Genomic DNA, 18,327 nt, shown 5'->3' on the forward strand with positions numbered 1-18,327 from the left:
ACTTTTTCCTTTTTTGCAGACCAGAGAGGGTAGCCGAATTTCAGCAAAGGAGACAAAGCCAGGAGAAACTCACCAGCAACAAAAGTACAAGCCTGTCCCTAGGGTGCTTGTCTCCACATCTCACCAAATTTCATGGTCCTTCTGGAAACCTCCATAATGAATCTGGCCTGGAGCAACAATGCTAAACTCGAACACACATCAGAATCATCTAGCGGCTTCTTAACAATGCAGATTTTCTGGCTTCACTTCTAATGACTCAATTTTGATAGATATTGGTTGTAAGGATTTGATTCTTAGAATCTCCAGTTATTCTCTCTCTCTCTCTCTCTGCCCCCTCTCTGTCTCTGTCTCTTTCCCTCTCTCTCTCTCATACACACACACACACACACACACACACACACACATACTCACACAGAACCATACAGTGAGGATCACAAACCTGAAAGCTTCTGCTTGCTGATGACTACCAGTAGCTGGCTGACTAGCTGGCCAGTGCAATGTCAAGGGTAAATGGGTAAGTATCTCCTCCAACAGTGGTGCCTTTGCTGGGTATTTGAGAAGGAGGCTGGCCAAAGCTCAAACAGAAGGCCACTGGGTGGCTCTACCATAACCTCCCAAAGCCACGCAGCTATTATTGGGTAGCTCTGCATCAAAGACTTGAGACTTTGGTCTTCACCATTTAAGATCACTCTCTACTGTGTTGTCACAGGCTGTTTGGAATTCAAAAAGTACTTTTTATAGGAGGTAATTTCAGGATTTAGACTGAGCAAAATGAGAAAGTTGTAGATATACCATCTCATTAGTTAAATTAGCTAAATTCCCAGTGTAAACTGCCTCAAGTCCTCTGTGGGCCCATGGGTGCATGTTGGGGGGCACATGAGAGAGGACTGGCAGGCTGGCTAGACAGAGGCAGAGAGATGGATGCTAGGTCAGTATGTGTGTAAGATGACAGTCCCTGGACTTGGGCTGCCTTGGTTCAAACCGGTTTCTTGCCTGATAGTTGCATGTCTTTGGGCAAGTTGCTTAATTTTTCTGTGCCTTATCCTTTTCTACTGTGCGATTAAGGTAATAATAATACCTACTGCATAGGCAACTGTGTAAATCAAATGAGATAAAATATGTAAGCACATTGCACAGTGGCTGGCATGTATCAACTGCATGATAAAAGGTCACTTGAAACTTACATATTAGTCCCAGGAAGGAGCCTTCTGACACACCTAGAGAGTTATCCCTGAAAACTCTCTTCCCCTTCCCTAGAACCTTCTGAGTTTCTTTTTTTTTTTTTTAATATTTATCTATTTATTTGAGAGAGAGAGCTCAAGTGCTCATGCGCAGGGGAGCCCCACACAGGGCACAGGGTTTGATCTCACGACCCTGAGATCATGACCTGAGCCAAAATCAAGAGTTGGACACTTAACCCACTGATCCACCCAGGCACCCAATGAGTTTCTTTTAAACAAAGGGCACCCCAATCAACTTTCCAAGCAGCCTCTTCTTGGTCCCTAAACTTCAGATCTTCCCAGTGGCCATTGCTTTAATCTCTGGGGTCAGTCTATTCTCATTTTCCCAGAATTTATTTTCTTTCAGGCTTCATATCCCTTCTCTTTCTGGTCTCCTTCTGAAAGCCTCTATGTGCCTCTCTTGTGGCCAGTTCTCTCCATAAAGTCACCTTTGGAAGTTGAACATGAGACCTCCTGAGAAGTTATCTCATAATACAAAACATAAAGCATTATCCTCTCTGAAACCCATTTGACAAAACCATAAAGGAGAATTCTCAAGATGTAAACCAATTGGGAGGTAGAATGGAAAAAAGCTTTCAACCCAATGGACATGGCCACAGGGGTAGATAATATGCCATTCAAATGGGAAGGCTGCCTAATTTCTGCTCCAACAGAATCAGAGGAGCATTTCACTTATTAGCCATGCCTGACACTCAGTGAAGTAGAGATGCATTTTCCCCTCAGATTACAAATACAGTAGATACAATTATCCCTTCATCTGTTCATTCAGTTATACATCATGTTTATTATGCACCTACCACGTCCTGGACCCTGTTCTAGAATCCAGAGATGCCAAAGCACTTTTATCTATTGAACAGTCCATGATTAGAAACCTAGAAAATTGTCAATAAGTATTTCCATCTGCAGTTTTCAATATCATTCAGCGACCTACTGCCACTGGATTCCCGGGTAAGACGTGACTTCCTGATTATACACATTCATCCTCTGCCAGAGATGTATGATTACATACGCTGAGCCTACTCTGAACTTTTATCCCCATCCTCTGTACCCTGCCCCATCCTGGAGTTTCAATGTTAAATGTTAGTAGTCATAGATTTGTTTTATTTTATTTCATTGGGCAAATTTTCCATATTGGTAAATGTAGCTAGGTACATGCAGAAGTGCACACAACCCTCATCCCATTCTAGGGGAAGCAAAAGATCCATCAAATTCTCTCTTTGGAAGTATTTCAACCCCTTTCCTCTGAAATCTCATTCCAGTTATGGAAATCTCATTCCAAGATGCTATTGGGTTACCTCTCCACAAACCCCAAAGGGCTATCTGAGCCCAGCCCAGATGGGGTGGTATGGGGCTTACAGGTCTCCAATAAATAATATTTTGATTATATCATTATTTGTCACAATGGACTTCAAACTGCAGTTAAGCAATGCATACTTTGGTCTTCTCTAAGTTATCAAGACAATAGAGTAAACACTGAGTCAAGAAAGAATGTGTACATTTTGGCTAACCTCACCATTCTAACTCATCTGGACTCGTCAAGCCTAGTGAAGACTCATGATGTTTTGGGGAACATGAGTTACTCTACTTACTAAAAACTAATATGAGGTACTGGTCACATATATGAATGTGTATAAGCATATGTGCCTATAACAAAGCAGGTGTTTTTCAGCTCCTTGATGTTCCCTGACCTTATGAAACTCCTGTGTTTTTCCCATGGAAGACATGCCACTTGCTAGTGCTGACTCATGTTTTTCAAAGAGACCTCCCTCCCAAAGCTAAATATCTATAAGAATTTTGACCCCTTTTAACTAGACAGTTTGGAAACAGGAATCTTTGCATGGAAAACAAAAGAATGAGTCATAGAGTGTGAGCCAGAAAAGTGACTTGTCTGCCTTATGAGATGCTTACAAATGGTTGGCATCAAAACAGGTTGCCTGCAGAATGGTCAGTGAGAAGGCATTATTAGCCTCTGTGTCCCCTTGGCCTCTCTAGAAAGGGGTGACCAGGCGAGAACTGTGGGTACCCCAACCCTTACAGCATTGCCTACAGAAACTCAGGAAATGTGTGCACCTCCATTTGCTGCTAAAACACTTGACATTCTTTGAATGCTGGCCTCTGAAATATGGACATGAAGTTCACCTAGGAAACATGTCTTAATCTCAGAAGAGTGAAGGCATTCTAGAAAGAGTCAGAGGTGTATATAGTACTGGATGCTTTTCCAAAGAGTTTCTGAAATAAAACAAAAAAGGATGTGGGGAAGGGGAAAAAGTGGGATTTTGTGTGATTTTAATTAAGGAATAAGGCCAATTATTCATGATTATTTAGTACTTCCAGTAATGACTCCATCGAGAAAAACTCACTCTTGACCCAGGAGGCACTGGGTCAATCCTTACAACAGAAACTGGGCCTGGAGTCAAAGACTACTGGCTCCTTTTTATTTTTTATTTTATTTTATTTTTTTTACTGGCTCCTTTTTAAAAACAGTAAGTTCACTACCCACCATATGGCATTCCTATGGCATTCCTTGGCTTTTATGTTTGAAGGTTAATATACTCAGCATACCTTGATAAACCCACATGAAAGGTGCAATGCCAACAGCACAATTCCTCTTGCAGACTTAGAAAATTGCTAGACATTATTTTTGGAAAAGGTCAGCAGCAACATTAGGCTAGACGAAAGAGAGCCAGAATTCAGGGAGCTAATCAGGGCGAGTATTAACTCTCCCATGTGTTAGGGGTATAATTTGGGTTTGTTAATTCTCCTCCTAACCTCTCTGGTCCCCTGTTTACTCACCTGTAAAACAAAGCAATAATACCTGTCCTGCAGGATTGACAAGGATTCACGGTTTTTTGTTTTTGTTTTTTTGTTTTTTTTCCAATGTGCAAATGCCAGGTCATCGGATCCGGCCCATGAAAGGTGTTAGATACTGCTTGTTTAATGGATAATAAAAATGCAGACTTTACAAAAAGGGCTCATGACATTAAAGAACAGGTTAAGTGAAAATTAAGTGTTTTAAACCTCAAATATTATATCTTTAATTTAGCAAAAGAAATACTGAAATTCCAAACATGGGAAAATAAAGCAGTATCTAATACATTTTTAAAGGAGTTTCACTTAAAAAAAAAAAAGGAGTTTCACTTGCATGTTGGATTTTCATCTAATTTGCCTCCCTACATTATTTCCCAAATTTACCAAGAAGACACCCTGACCCTTTTATCTTTTCTACCTTTTTAAAAGAATCTCTCTCTCTCTCTCTCTCTCTCTCTCTCTCTCTCTCTCTGGCAGCCTTGCTCATTCCCTCACTCTGGAGAGTCACATATATAACAAAAAATGCAGTAGTTAGACGAGAGTGGATGTCTCTGCAAATATTAATGCTGGTGATGATGAGCTGGCTGAGCAAAAGGGCATCAGGGAAATATTTGTCCGGAGTCAGATGGGCTGGGTGGGGAAGGACAGTCAGACCAGGAATACAAGAGGGGAGAGAAGACTTAGCGCTAAGCATCCCAGCCATTCATGTATACAAAACTGAGCTTTGCGATGGTGGGGTTTACACAGGAGCCAGGTCAGAAAGGAGCCTGTGTTCACGGATAGGCCGAGCACTGTGGGGAGAGATTCTAGTCTTGTGCCCAAAATTTAAGGGAACACCCGAAATTGCAGTGACTGAGATGCATAATGTTTTACTGTGGTATTTTTCAAAGTAAAAATTCATGCAAATAGCTATAATGAAAAAAATATCAAAATTTTAAAGAAAGACAGACTCTGACCCTGAACTTATAGGACTCAATGCACTTAGTACCAGCCCTCTCAGATCCATCTTTCTTTAAGGTTTGGTATTTTCTTGCAGATTTTTTGGCATTATTTTTCTCTCCTGTATTTTTATTTTATTTTATTTTATTTTATTTTATTTTATTTTAATTTTTATTTATTTATTTATGATAGTCACAGAGAGAGAGGCAGAGACATAGGCAGAGGGAAAAGCAGGCTCCATGCACCAGGACCCCGATATGGGATTCGATCCCGGGTCTCCAGGATCACGCCCTGGGCCAAAGGCAGGCGCCAAACCGCTGCACCACCTAGGGATCCCCTTTTTATTTTATTTTTAAGTAGGTTCCATGCCCAGCATGGAGCCCAATGCAGGGCCTGAACTCATGATCCTGAGATCATGATCCTGAGTTGAGATCAAGAGTTGGACACTTAACCAACTGAGTCCCCTAGGTGCCCATATCTTTTTTGTCCTTTATTTTGGCATGAAAATATTATTTATCTGGATTTCTGAGATTGTTGGTACCCCCTTAAATTCTGTGCCCTACGTGAGACCCTCACTTGCTTTACCCTAGTCCTGGCCCTGTCTGGGTACAGAGGGAGTTGCATGGAAGCAGAGAGAGTCTGCTTGGGGCCTACACAGGAACCAGTGGGGACTTCTAGGGAGCCATTTGTGGTGCTTTTCAGAACCCCGATACTCAATTCTCAAGTCCATGTAAGAATAATTATTGGTAGGTGACAAAAGGAGGCAACAGAAGCATGGGTCTCACACTTGTCTTTATTGGCATATGTGTTTGCCTCTGAATTATCAACTACATCACAAATTCCAATACAACAGATCTCAATTCCATGTACATGTCTATATAATGGAGAATTCCAGACCTCATTGTTCATTCATACATAGACAAGCCCTGGAGTCTCTGAACATAGTAGAAGAATGCAAGTCATGTTTTAGGTCTGCTCTCTTGCATCAAAGGAGAGAGGGAAATGGAGTGGAACAAGATGTAGCAGTCAACAGAGAGTGTGATCCAGCATTGGAGGGCCGAAGGGCTGAGACCAGCACTGGAAGGCAGTGAGCAGGTGCCCAGCTGCCAGAGGCTCACTGCCCATGGTGGGGATGCAGGGAGACCTCACAGAGTGGATGGTTCCAACACCCAGATCTTCTATGGAACCAGAATCCATATCCACCCAAGTCCCTTTCTTCCAAAATGGGAAGAGGATGTGGGCCTACATGAATTCACCCCCCACCCAACAACCCCTCCCAGAGCTCTGCCCTCACACAGAAGCTTGGCCCTCAACAATACAGATCTCTTCAAGAGAACAAAAGACAACACCGAGATGTTAACACCAAGGACCATACCCATGTATCAGCTAACAAACCCAAATCTGGCTAGGATCTACTTCAACTAGAACTTGGGGTGCGATATGTAGGAAAAAGCAGAGCATATACTGAGTCCAAAAGAGAAGCGTGATTCTGGAAGTGAGGGACAATATTACTCCCTTTGCTACCTTTCCATTGTTTCCCTTCCCAGGCCCAGGAGTTCAGTAATCTAAGGCAGAGTGACCCATCACTGATATCTTACTAGTGAAATGAGTGTTTTCCTCTTCCCAAATCAATGTTGAAAAGTCTAGGTAGGGCTCAAGGAAAACAAGCTGCACATGCAAGTAGAGGAATTTTACCATCAACTCCAAACAAAATCTCTTAGGAAGGAAAGAAACACCCCCAAAGTTACGGTTCTTGTAAAGGAACCAGCGGCCCTCTGTAAATAAGTTCAAGCAGTGATATGGCTGCACATCCGCTTCTGTGGGTTTCAGCAAATGGCACCAATGGAAACGGGAACCTGGGAGTGATGTAATCATTAGCATCCTGGTTCCTGATTCCCCAACACGCACAGACAAAGAGGGAGGGTGGCCATGTGAGAGGGGCAGAGGGGGTTCTGAAGGAGCAAATAAACTAGGATAGAGACATTGTAAGACCAGTTAGTGCTCAACGAAGAGAAGGTAAAAATCTGAGTCCCATCTCCAGGGAACAAGTGAATTTCTCACTGTTCTTTTAGCAACAGACTGAAGGCCAACTTTTGTTACTCCAACAAGGAACCCTGCTCAGGAGCAGGGGTGGGAATGAGGGGTGTGAGGACTTGGGCATCCACCATTCGTGCAGGAAAACAACTCAGGTGGCAGCTCCATGGTACTGTCTCTGCTTATTTTACAAGCAGGCATCATGCAATCTCCTCTAGTAAGGGCATTCATTCCCTAATACGGAGGCTAACTCTTTCAATACAATTAGATAGCATAGGATTTTATCCTGTCCCCTCTCTATCAGCTACTTTATTAGAACATTAGAACTATGGCACTCAGTCTGCATGTCATCGTTACCTAATAATGAGCTTGGTTTTCACCATAACACACCACGGTCAAAGGCATGGTTAAATAAATGTGCAAAATGGTAGCAACAGGATAGAGAATGTTGATGTCTACACATATTCATAGCATGTACAGTAACTGATAAGAATAATTTATACACTAGGCATTAGCTTTTTGTTTTCTTTCTAGAAATCTCCCTCCCCCTCCACCGCTCTTTTGGTTCAAACTCACACCAGTCTAATCTCTTACAATTCACAGGAATCTCTCTACTCTGAACTCCTTTTTAGAATCTGTCAACCTTAATACCAACACTGACATACTTCTGTCATACTATTGATAAAGGTGCCCTCACCAGAATGCCAGTCCAGGCCTACATGCCTGAGTCACCAGAAGAGGAAGCCTTTCAGTATAAAACATCTGGAGATCATTGGGCAACTAACTCCATCAAGTTTAGGTATGACTGAATGACTAAAGGGAAGTTCTGACTTACCAGAGGCCCTTGCACAGCATGGGGGATCCTGGGTAGAAGAAAGGCAGTTCCTAAATAATGAGAAACATTCTAGATGTAATCAGCCTGGTCCTTAAGGTTCAGTGCACTAAGGTCCTTGAGAGGAATGCGGTGGCCAGGGCCAACAACCAGGAGACAAAAGGTTATCTATCACCTGCTTCAGTTGAGCAATAAACCACATTTGGAGTCATTGAAAGTGTTGACCCTAAACCTGAGCTATCAAATTGCCTTGGCAGAACAAAGAGCCTCTGACTTCCAGAATCTTCCCAGCTCGAGACATCATCCTCATTTCCTCTCTGACACTCAGCATGTGAGAACCGAACACCTCTGGGTTTAGGGTTTCTCTAGACCAGCCTGAAGTGGCCAGCCATGTTCGGCCGCCCAGCCTAGCTTAGCCTCTGGGTACCACCAAGCAAATTGGAAATCAGAAACTGGAAGTATATACCCAACATGCCTCCTCCAGACTTTCCAGTACGATCTACCTAGTGTGAGCCACTACTACAGAACTATGAACAAAGCCCAGTACAAATAAAGGCAGAGGCAAAAATAGACTTTATATCACAGCACATTCAAAGGATATTCACAAGACTATATATATTTTCCAATATATCAGCCACTATCTCTATCAGCCACTATCTCTAACTGTTGGAATTACCTCTATTATTTATTTTTATATTTTAAAGTACCTCATTTTACAGCACCTGAGGGCTCTTGAGGTAATTAAGACTTAATTCTGTCTTATCAGCAGAAATCATCAGGCCTATACCACCTCGAGTGACCAATCCATTGTGCTTTTCCTGGGACTGTCCTGTTCCTAGGAACAGCCTTAGTCCTGGCAGTCACTATAATACCGACATTCCTTTTCCCTTTAAGCACAAATACTGCCTTCTAATTTTCCCCTTTTTGAGGAGGCCAACCATTCAGAAAGACACAGCCTTCTCTCAGCAAAAGGGAGCAGGCTCAGACAGAGGGCAGCAGGGATCTAACATGGATCCCCAAGGGGGCTCCCACTTAGAGCTGAGCCCTAGCAGCAAAAAGGCCTTTGTGCTTGGCTATCAGGCTGAACGAAGAAGCAGTTCTTCCTCCAATTCTTTCCTGTCTGTGGTATGAAGCAAATGCATCTTACCACTCTTCAAGAAAAGTGACAACTCCCAAGCTCAAACAAACAGCCAACTACAACATCAGTGAACATAAAGAGAACATGGATTCTCAGACTATGGGTGATCTAAAAAGAAGCTCAGCCATGGTGGGTTACCCTCGGCCTGGCAGAATGAGTAAAGACAGAGAAAAATCTACACTTCACAAAGAGAAAGCCTGCTCTCTGTTATAAAAGCTGCCATATAGGATTGAGTGTCATATCCCAGAAGAACTCTCATTGTGCCATCTCTGCTTAACCATAGGGAGCACTTAATTGTTCGAAGCATCTGGGTAGCAGGAGCTTCTCAGCAATATAAGAGGCTTTCCTGCATTTGTGTTTGCTGAGCGGGCCCCAGTCCATAGTCTGCTGGCATGTGCAAGAGTGACCCAGTGGAAACCAAAATGGGGGTGGCAGATTGACTCGATTCATCTTGCTGGTACCCACGCTCCAGTAGGGATGGGCTTTGGAAAATGCCCAGAACAAATGCATTAGGATCCTGCATCTGCTGGCATACTTCCAGGACATCATGGATGATTTGGTGGAATTGGACTAAAATATCTGATGTGGGGGGCATCTGTAGTTCCATCTTACTGGTCAATGGGGTGGAAGTAAAAACAGTTCTGAGAATCCTACTACAAGTGTCTCCCCCTAAATTCATATTCATTTTCCCTTTTTTAGCCTTTATGGAGTAGTTTCTCTAGGAGGTCCAGTTATCCTATAACCAGCTGGAGTTTCTTTTTGGAGAACAAATAATATCACCCAGGGGTCAAAGGCTAATAAAATGACATCTTATCTCTTACTCGGTTGTAAGTGTGCTTGAAACTGATTTGCTAACGAATCTTCATGTCTGTGGAATTTGTAACATGGCTTATATTTTAAATGTAATTATGCAGCATGTGTTCATTTCCTTTCTTCTGAGAAACTCAAGTTGCTTTTTTAAGCATTATTTGATAGCTTCTTGCCATCTCCCCTGGAGTTGAAAAGAGAATATGATATCCAGCTGTTCTAGCTAGCCATGGGGAACCATGGCACCGAGAAGGAGACAGAATTACACTGGGACCTGCACATTCGAGCCACGGAGACCCCCAAGGGATGAGTTGTCAACCCAGTGGGCTGTAAATGAAGCAGTTTCTAAAGATCCTAAAATAACTGCATTCTCCCTCCATCCTAATACTCATGCTGGGCAGAATGGGCTAAGCTTATTTTTAAAGTGCAGGTCACAGCCTTCAAGGGGATTTAAACAGTTCCCAAAGCAGCTATTACTTGGCCGATTAAATGCTTAGAAGAAAATCTACTTTGGAAGACAAAATTAATAGGCAAAAGATAGAGAAGAGTGCTAAAGCAATTGTTTCTTCCTGGCTTTAAATCCTGTCCCTGACCATCAAAATGGACCCATGGAAACAGGGTGTCGTGAAGTCTGAAGAGAAGCCCGGGAAACTCTCAGTACTCTCATCCTTTGATCTAATGAGCTCCTGGAGTCCTGGACATAATTCTTAATCTGTGCTCATGTGGACTCAAAGTAACATTGGAAATATGTCCAAAACCTCCGCAGCTCTGTTTAAAACATTACCTCCAATCCTCCCCTTATTGGCAACACAATGATGGTGTGGGTATGGCAGTTAAGAGGAGAGGGAGGAGTGCCCTGTGTGATCTTTCCAACTACAGTTAAAAACACTCCCTCTCCTTATTATGTCTTATTTCCCCAGTCTTAGCTGGTCTATGAATCTGTGCTTATCTACATAATTGCCTAATAAGCATGAAACCGATGAGAATACACACACATACACACACATGTGAACTATAATACCTGGGGAAGTATGGCACACTCTGCAGGAAATCAATAAATATCCACTTTTCATTGGAAACAGAATCAAAGAGAAAAAGTCAGAATTCTTCATACACATCTGTCACAGGGAGTTACAGCCCTACATACTCACAGAGGGCATGTGCTACAAGGACAGACACACCCAGTTCATATTTAGAGACAGTTCTAATTTAATTCTGGCCCCAGGCCTAGGACCTTAGCTAATTTACAAGGCTGCTCTAGGAAAGACACACATTTGGGGATGACAATAAGTCTATAGCATTTGTTTTTCTTGCAGGGGAAGCTGTAACGCATTCCCACCCTTCAAAAGAACCCAAGATGGATGATTCGGGGGTTTTGCTGGTTAGTGTTTCTTTCTTTTCTTTTTTTCAGCTCAGAAGGTGTGTTTCCGGTATACCCTGTCAAAATGTTTCTCAGCAGTCAAGGAGAGGATAGCACACGGCTGCCCTTGAGCCGAGTTTGTAAATCCTACTGGGAAACCACCCCATGCTGTCAGATGACGTGGTTTTCAGACACGTCTACACAGACTAGTTGAATTAAAGACCAACTCCAGACTTGATGTTGCTGAGCTCCTCAGCTCCATCTTGCCATCCTGATTGATCGAGGAGATGGGTCTATAGTTAAAGTGGCATATCATTTTGAGGGCTTAGTCATTAGAGCACACTGCTTTCTCTTTGGAAGGCAACTTCTTGCTTGGCTAGGTTATGGAAGCTAAGGAGTGACGTCAAGATGTTGTCTGGCCAGAATTTGCAGATAACCATAGAACTCTTCTCCTTCATCAGGTATGGATTTAGCCTCCTTTAGTTCCTGCAGTGACATAGGAGCCTCCAAATACCAAATTATTATCAGGCGGTCTTGGGGGAACCTCTGGGCCCTGCAATAAAGTAGACAGACTTGCTATTGGAAAGTGCTCGGGAGCAATTCAGCCCTGTTCAGATTGCTCTAAAATCCTGCAAACCATCTCTGGACTTTTGAAATGAGTCCACTCACATAGCTGCTAAGAATATTTTGGGGGATAGAATTTATTATCATCCTTCGCTTAAATGATCTTACACATCATTTAAAGCAATTTGGTTTGATTCTGTTTGTTTGTTTGTTATTTCGTTTTTAAAGCAAATCTATGCAAGCAGGGAGGCTGTATCATTTTGGATAAGCCACTTCTGGGCCTTGTTTATAAAATAAGGTGTGTTAATTGATCTTTAAGGTCTAACTCAGGTGTCACATACAGATGGTGGACTATGGACCAACTCTGACTCTTACTGATAAAATTTATTGATCCCAATGCAGTGTTTTAAATCTTAGGGAATTCATATAAAAATAATAAATGCCGTTCTTGCTGGGAAAATGAGAGGATCTGGTAATAGTAGGCCCATGTTCTAGTAAGGCCTTCATCATCTTTCTGACCCAGCCTGTTTCTCAAAAGACCTGCCTGATCCTATGGGTAATTAGGGGTTAGGACCTAGGCTCTGAGCTATTCTATCAGAGTGTGCTTTGATTATATGATTATATCTGTGACCACTGCTATTCCCAATAAGACTCCCTGAGGGCAAAGAATATGCTAACATCCTCACTAAGTCTTGGTTCTTTAGCATTGTAAAAGTGTTGTGGGTAGTCAATAAATATTTAATGAATTGAACTTCACTTTCTATATTAGATTCTTACAATTCAATGAAATAAGACTGGGACCATTCCTTGTAAGATCACACATGTATTCTAAAGCCAACATTTTTGACTAGCATGTAGACTTAGGAAAAAGAAGTAAATATGCTGGTTTATGGCCCATGTCTCTCACAGAGTCCAGAGGTTGGTGGTGTACTATCCATGGGGTATTTTGCTCTAAGTATGTGGTAAAAGTTCTAAACTTTTACCAAGATCTTCTTAAATTCATTTTTCAAATGCAACACATCCAACTTCTTGGAAAACTCCTGCTTTAGAGGTTCTTTGGAGATAATTTTGTAAAAATATTCAATGGGAATCACTTCATTTCATGCTAAGCTTCCGGGACACATGGGTGGCTCAGCAGTTTGGCGCCTGCCTTCAGCCCAGGGCGTGATCCTGGAGACCCGGGATCGAGTCCCACATCGGGCTCCCTGCATGGAGCCTGCTTCTGCCTCTGCCTGTGTCTCTGCCTCTCTCTCTCTCTCTCTCTCTCTCCCCCCTGTGTCTCTCATGAATAAATAAATAAATAAAATCTTTAAAAAAAAGGGCTAAGTTTCCCAAATTTCATGGGCATACAGCAGTAAATCTCTCTGCATATCAGATCTATGTATTTTTAAATATTTTAATTTCTGGACAACTACATTTAGAATGATCAAAAAAGGGGGTTTTGGGGGTCAGAAGCTTATTTCTGCTAAATTGTTATCTAACTCTGGTTAAATTGGCTAATATGTTGTAAAAAGTATGTCTAACAAATAAACCTCTATGTAGGCAAGTTTAATAAGGAGGAAAGCCAATGAAAAAGGTTATGGTTCATTTTTACTTGCTATAAATCTGTTGGTAATTAATATTTCAGTAATACATAGCCACATCTGGTCAACATCTGACCAACAGCAAAGGTACATCATGTCCTTTGTTATGAAGAAGTAGTTCAACAGATAGAGTTCCTGCTCTCTAGGAGCTTACAATCTAACCTAAACAAGACTATAGAAACACATACACAAGGGTGGTCAGACTCAGGACTTAACAAGAAGCAACAGATACATTGAAGATAAAGGAAAAAATTATGGGCTAAAGAATGGCATTTAAGAAAGAATGAAGACAAGGAAAGAAGTAAATTGCTCCTTCGTTCCCATTTCTTTGAAAAAGATTCACAGAAGATATGTGATGTTAAGTGTTCTTAAGATTATGGAAGAGCATATAGCTTGATGCCTGGAAGAAAGAAAATTTCTTCTGATATAAGATACTGTGAGTGACTGAGAACACTGAGCCCAGAAAGGGCCCTGCAAGACTTTATAAGGAAGGGAGTGTCAAATGGAGAATCAGTGGTCTAGAGCCCTCTGGTGGAGTACAGAAACTGAGGGGAGGCTACAAGTCTCCTAAACTTGCTTCCCATGCCTTTTAAGTAGCAGTGACATAGAGTGGCTGAGCCACAAAACCAAGACTCTTCCAAAATAACCAAAATGTGTAATTAAAAACCTTTGAAAAAATCCCCATGGACTCTAGACTAAGGAAACCACCTTGAGAAAGTTTCCGTGAGATATCTGAGGGCTGAAAGCACTTCCAGATACAACTACAGACTGAGCAGCCACTTAGTCCACTTTCTTTTTGGTTCTCATTTGTTTGTTTGCTTTCTTGCTCATTGGTTCATTTTCTCTTATTGGATGTATTGGGCTGATGCTATCTACTTGATTATTCAGCCTTATATTTCCCTGTCAACAAAGAAGAACAAACTTTTGAGGATACATTGATTTTTGTCAACCTCAATTATGATACAGCCTTGGGCTACCTGAAGTATATCACAGAGCCTGGTATTAGTGGTGACAGAGGGGTCAAAAGACTCTAGGGAGCACAATCAACATGATGACAGATTCTCCCATCATAGTACCATGCTTTGCCTTATTCAATATTTGACTGTTAGGCATGTAGAGTATTTCAAGGACCTTTGGAAGATGCTTATCTCTATAAAGAATGCACACATTCTAAGCAGAGCCTCCATACCTCTTGTTCACACCATAATGATGATATTAGGATTAATAGTGCCTTGATTTCAAACAAAAGCTTTTCTTTTTTAAACAAAAACTTTTTATTTCAAGGAGCTCAATATTCCTCATCTATGCTATTCTATTTATCTTGTCATATTGCATATTCAGCTGAATTCTATGGTGGGGTCCCGTCTCACACCTTAGAAGCTCATAATATTGTTATTCCTAATGGTTATATTAAAATCCAATATTCACCATAACTTGGGGTAAATTTGAATGAATAGGAGGAAATTATAGGTGTTTCCTTATGTATGAAAAGATACTCATTGCTAAGCCCCTTTATTTGGAGAGTTCTCTTAGTCAGAAATCAGTTTGGAGGCTAACTCCAAAGTTAGTCATTCTCTAACTTTGTAATTTTCCTACCTTACTTCTGAGGCAAGATAGAAGTACAGTATTTCAGGTGGAATAAAAACAGAAGGTGCCCATTCATCAGTGTCAGGTGAACCCCTGGGACCTAGGCCACCTGATGTTCTAGCCTTCACAGCCCCTTCATTTATATATGATGAAAGGCCTGTGGTTCCAATGGCATAAGCCTGTCTGTCCACTGTGGTTTTATTTTTTGTTTTCCATAACAAAACAGAGCTGCGCTCTGCTTTTTATATTTGAGCAATGGCTCTAAAGATAGGGTAAGAGTCCCTGAGAGAAATCTCAAGTTTCTCAACAGAAGCTAATAGGTGAATTTGGTTCTGAGTAGTATAGATCACTGCACTTAATATGCACATCATCTGTTGTGATGTCTTTTTGCTATTGTGGCATGACAACAAATCTCATGCTGGGAACAAGGACTGAACAAAGAATACCGATTTACCTGAATTGATATCCCCTGTGTGCAACACAGCACCTTCCTATCAATGCTGTATGTTTTCATAACTTTCAATAAATCAAATTTAAAACCCACCAATTGCCTGTCTATTGTAACTGATGAATATGCAGCCTAATAATACTTCTGGTTTCTGTCTCTATCTTTTTCAAGATAAGCATGCCTTGATTCCAACTTCATGGTGACAAATGGTTTTGGAAAATGGATCCCGAGAAAAGTCAGTATCTGTCCACAGTTCCAAGCCCAGAAGGACACACACCCTGAGAATTCCATGAACAGCAAAATAAAGGATCCATTCCATAGCCCCAAAGCCCCCGGAATTCTCAGACATTTCACTGCCCCCTCCCCTCAGTCATCCTTGTCAGCCATTCTGATAAACACGCTGATTGATTCAGCTATGAAGCTCCAGGCCATTAAGTATAAACAGCTGTACTTACATGTGTCTGGCTTGAGCTGACTGTTGGTGATGCCAAAGTACTGGGGATTTTCAATGACAGGGATCTTGGTCATTCCAATGATGACGGCATCGGGGCCGCCCTCTGAAGATGATGGGGTGTTACTCCCATTGGAGATGTGGTGGAGGGGGCTGGCAGAGTCATCATCATTGCTGATAACTGAAGCTGGGCCTGGAGATGGAAAAAAATACATATTCTATAATTTTAATGCCTTTTGAGCTATAATTCACACACACTAAGTTCACCCATTTAAAGTGTACAATTCAGTGGTTTTCAGTATATTCAGAAAATGGTGTAGCCATCACCATGTGATTTTAGGAGATTTTCAACATCCTAATTAGCAATTATTTCCCAGGATCCCCACTCCTAGCCCCAGGCATCTACAAATTTACTTTCTGTCTCTATAGATTTATTCTGGACATTTCATATGATTGCAATCATATGTGATCTTTTGGAACACACTGCTTTTACTCAGCATGCTTTTAAGCTTCATTCATGTTGCAGCATGCGTCATTACTTTATTCCTTTTTATTGCCAATAATATTCCATTGTATGATATGCTACATTCTGTTAATCCATTCATCCACTGATGGGCATTCAGATGTTTCCACATTTTGACCGATGTCCACAATATTGCTTTGAACCTCTGTGTACAAGTTTTTGTGGAGACATACATTTTCATTTCTCCTGGGTAGAATTTTTGGGTCATGTGGTAGCTCTATGTTTAACATTTTGAGGAACTGCCAAACTGTTTTCCAAAGTAGCTGCACCATTTCTATTCCCATTAGCAATGTGTGAAGGTTCCAATGTCTTGACTTCCTTCTCCGGTAAGTTAATATGCAGCTTTGCTTTCTGTTCTCTGAACAGCTTTAGAACACTCTCTCATTGAAACTCCCAGCATGAATGCAGGATTGCCATGTCACCATATACTGAAAGGCATACTAGCAGTTCAAACACCTGAGTGCCTTTCTCCACTCTTTGGACAAGTCACTTACTTTTTTGTACCCCTATGTCCACTTACATTCATAAAATGTGCAAAAGAATATCTGTTATTTTATGATACTAGTGATAGCAAAGAGTATTATAAATTTAAATGTGCTTCATGAGCATGAATTGCTTTTAGGTATTACGAAATAAACTTCTAACTGGTGGACTAAAATTACACTGGATGGTCCTATTACTAATGTTTCACTTTCTGCATACCCTGATAGCAATGACACTTTTGCCTATAAAATGCTTTCATGAAAATAATGGGTCAATCCCACAGCAAAGTTGCCTGCTTTGCCTTTACCCCTAATCTTATTTGTAGATCATTCTATGGATGTCTTTATACTAATGCAATAACCATAGCATTTTTCACACAAGACTTAGACTTTCTAGTCTTGAGTCTAAGAATGCATATGCCCATAAATGTGATCTACTGTGTATTGTCTAAACAATGTATTCACTGACTACTAAACCCATAATGTGTGCAAACAAAACTGGATGCACAATGGATGCTAAAGGTCTATGTGAACACTTTGAAACAATTTAAGGTCTCGCTGGCTCATGATACACACTCTGTAGGTGAGAAGTCGACAACCTCCCTTGACATATAGTACACGTGTTTCTGCAGTGTACTGAGTGGCTGCAGGTTCTCACAGAAGCAGACCACTGCCCACAACCACTGGCAGAAGCCAAGAGAAACACAGGGAGGAAAGATAAGGAGGAAAAACAAAAGACAGAATCAAGTATCAATCAAGGCAACTGTGTACCAGTGGAAGAAAAGCCTGAATTGCTACTTGCTGAGCAAGGGATTGTGCCTTCATCCAACCACCCAGCATACATGTTTCCACACCTCCATCCTTCTCTCCCCTTTCCTTCTCAGTTAATGATTTCAGTGAGAAGCACGGCAATTCCAAAGACAAAAGTCATTGTGTCATGCATTTTTGAGCCCCCTATGAAAGATACTGATAATCCATCCCCCGACCTCCAAGATTCATTTTCTGCCTCAGAAGGGGATTATCCCAGTTTGCAGTGATAACAATTGGACATACCCCAGCTAGCTGAATCTTAAGCAAACTATGCAGGAGGCAGCCAGCTGCTATTATAGGTAATTTTTTAAAGCGTCTTCTCAAGGGGATGTGCATTTCAGTTGTCTTTAATGATACACTCTGGCTTAATTCTGCAAACAAGTCCTCACACAGCCAATTTAGAATCTGTAGAACACTCAAAGCAAAAGCAATCTCGCTGGTTGTGTCCTGTGCCTAGCTCACCAGCATTAGTAAAGAGTGGAAATTCTGCCAAGAATAGCTATACAGACAAGTTCTTTCCAATCTCCTTCACCATCCCTGTTTTATGATTTGCTTCCTGACAAGCCTAGATCACCCAGAGCTTAAACCCAGAGATGGAAAATGGAAATGTGTTATGTTAGGGTTTCTGCATCTTGCCAGTAAAGCCTTCCCACCACTGGCACCCTCACTGTGTTCCTGGCACAGCTGCTCCCGCCCCACTCTGAGGTTACCAAAGCGCGC

The 18,327-nt window shown here is 41.6% G+C and overlaps 1 protein-coding gene across 13 annotated transcripts in view; it reads right to left on the reverse strand.

Moving 5' to 3' along the window:
• NTRK2 (neurotrophic receptor tyrosine kinase 2) overlaps positions 1-18,327 on the reverse strand; it is a 329,075-nt gene that overhangs the window by 127,509 nt on the left and 183,239 nt on the right. For 11 of the 13 annotated variants that reach the window (XM_049116166.1, XM_025423180.3, XM_025423181.3 and 8 more), the window contains one exon: positions 15,797-15,985. In XM_049116166.1, coding sequence (XP_048972123.1) covers positions 15,797-15,985 — 189 coding nt within the window. Of the gene's footprint in view, positions 1-5,763; positions 11,713-15,796; positions 15,986-18,327 lie in introns of those variants that run through there. The other 2 variants (XM_025423186.3, XM_025423185.3) reach the window with 1 other exon arrangement.

This window comes from Canis lupus, chromosome 1 (assembly GCF_003254725.2).
Source record: "Canis lupus dingo isolate Sandy chromosome 1, ASM325472v2, whole genome shotgun sequence".
NCBI lineage: Eukaryota > Metazoa > Chordata > Mammalia > Carnivora > Canidae > Canis > Canis lupus.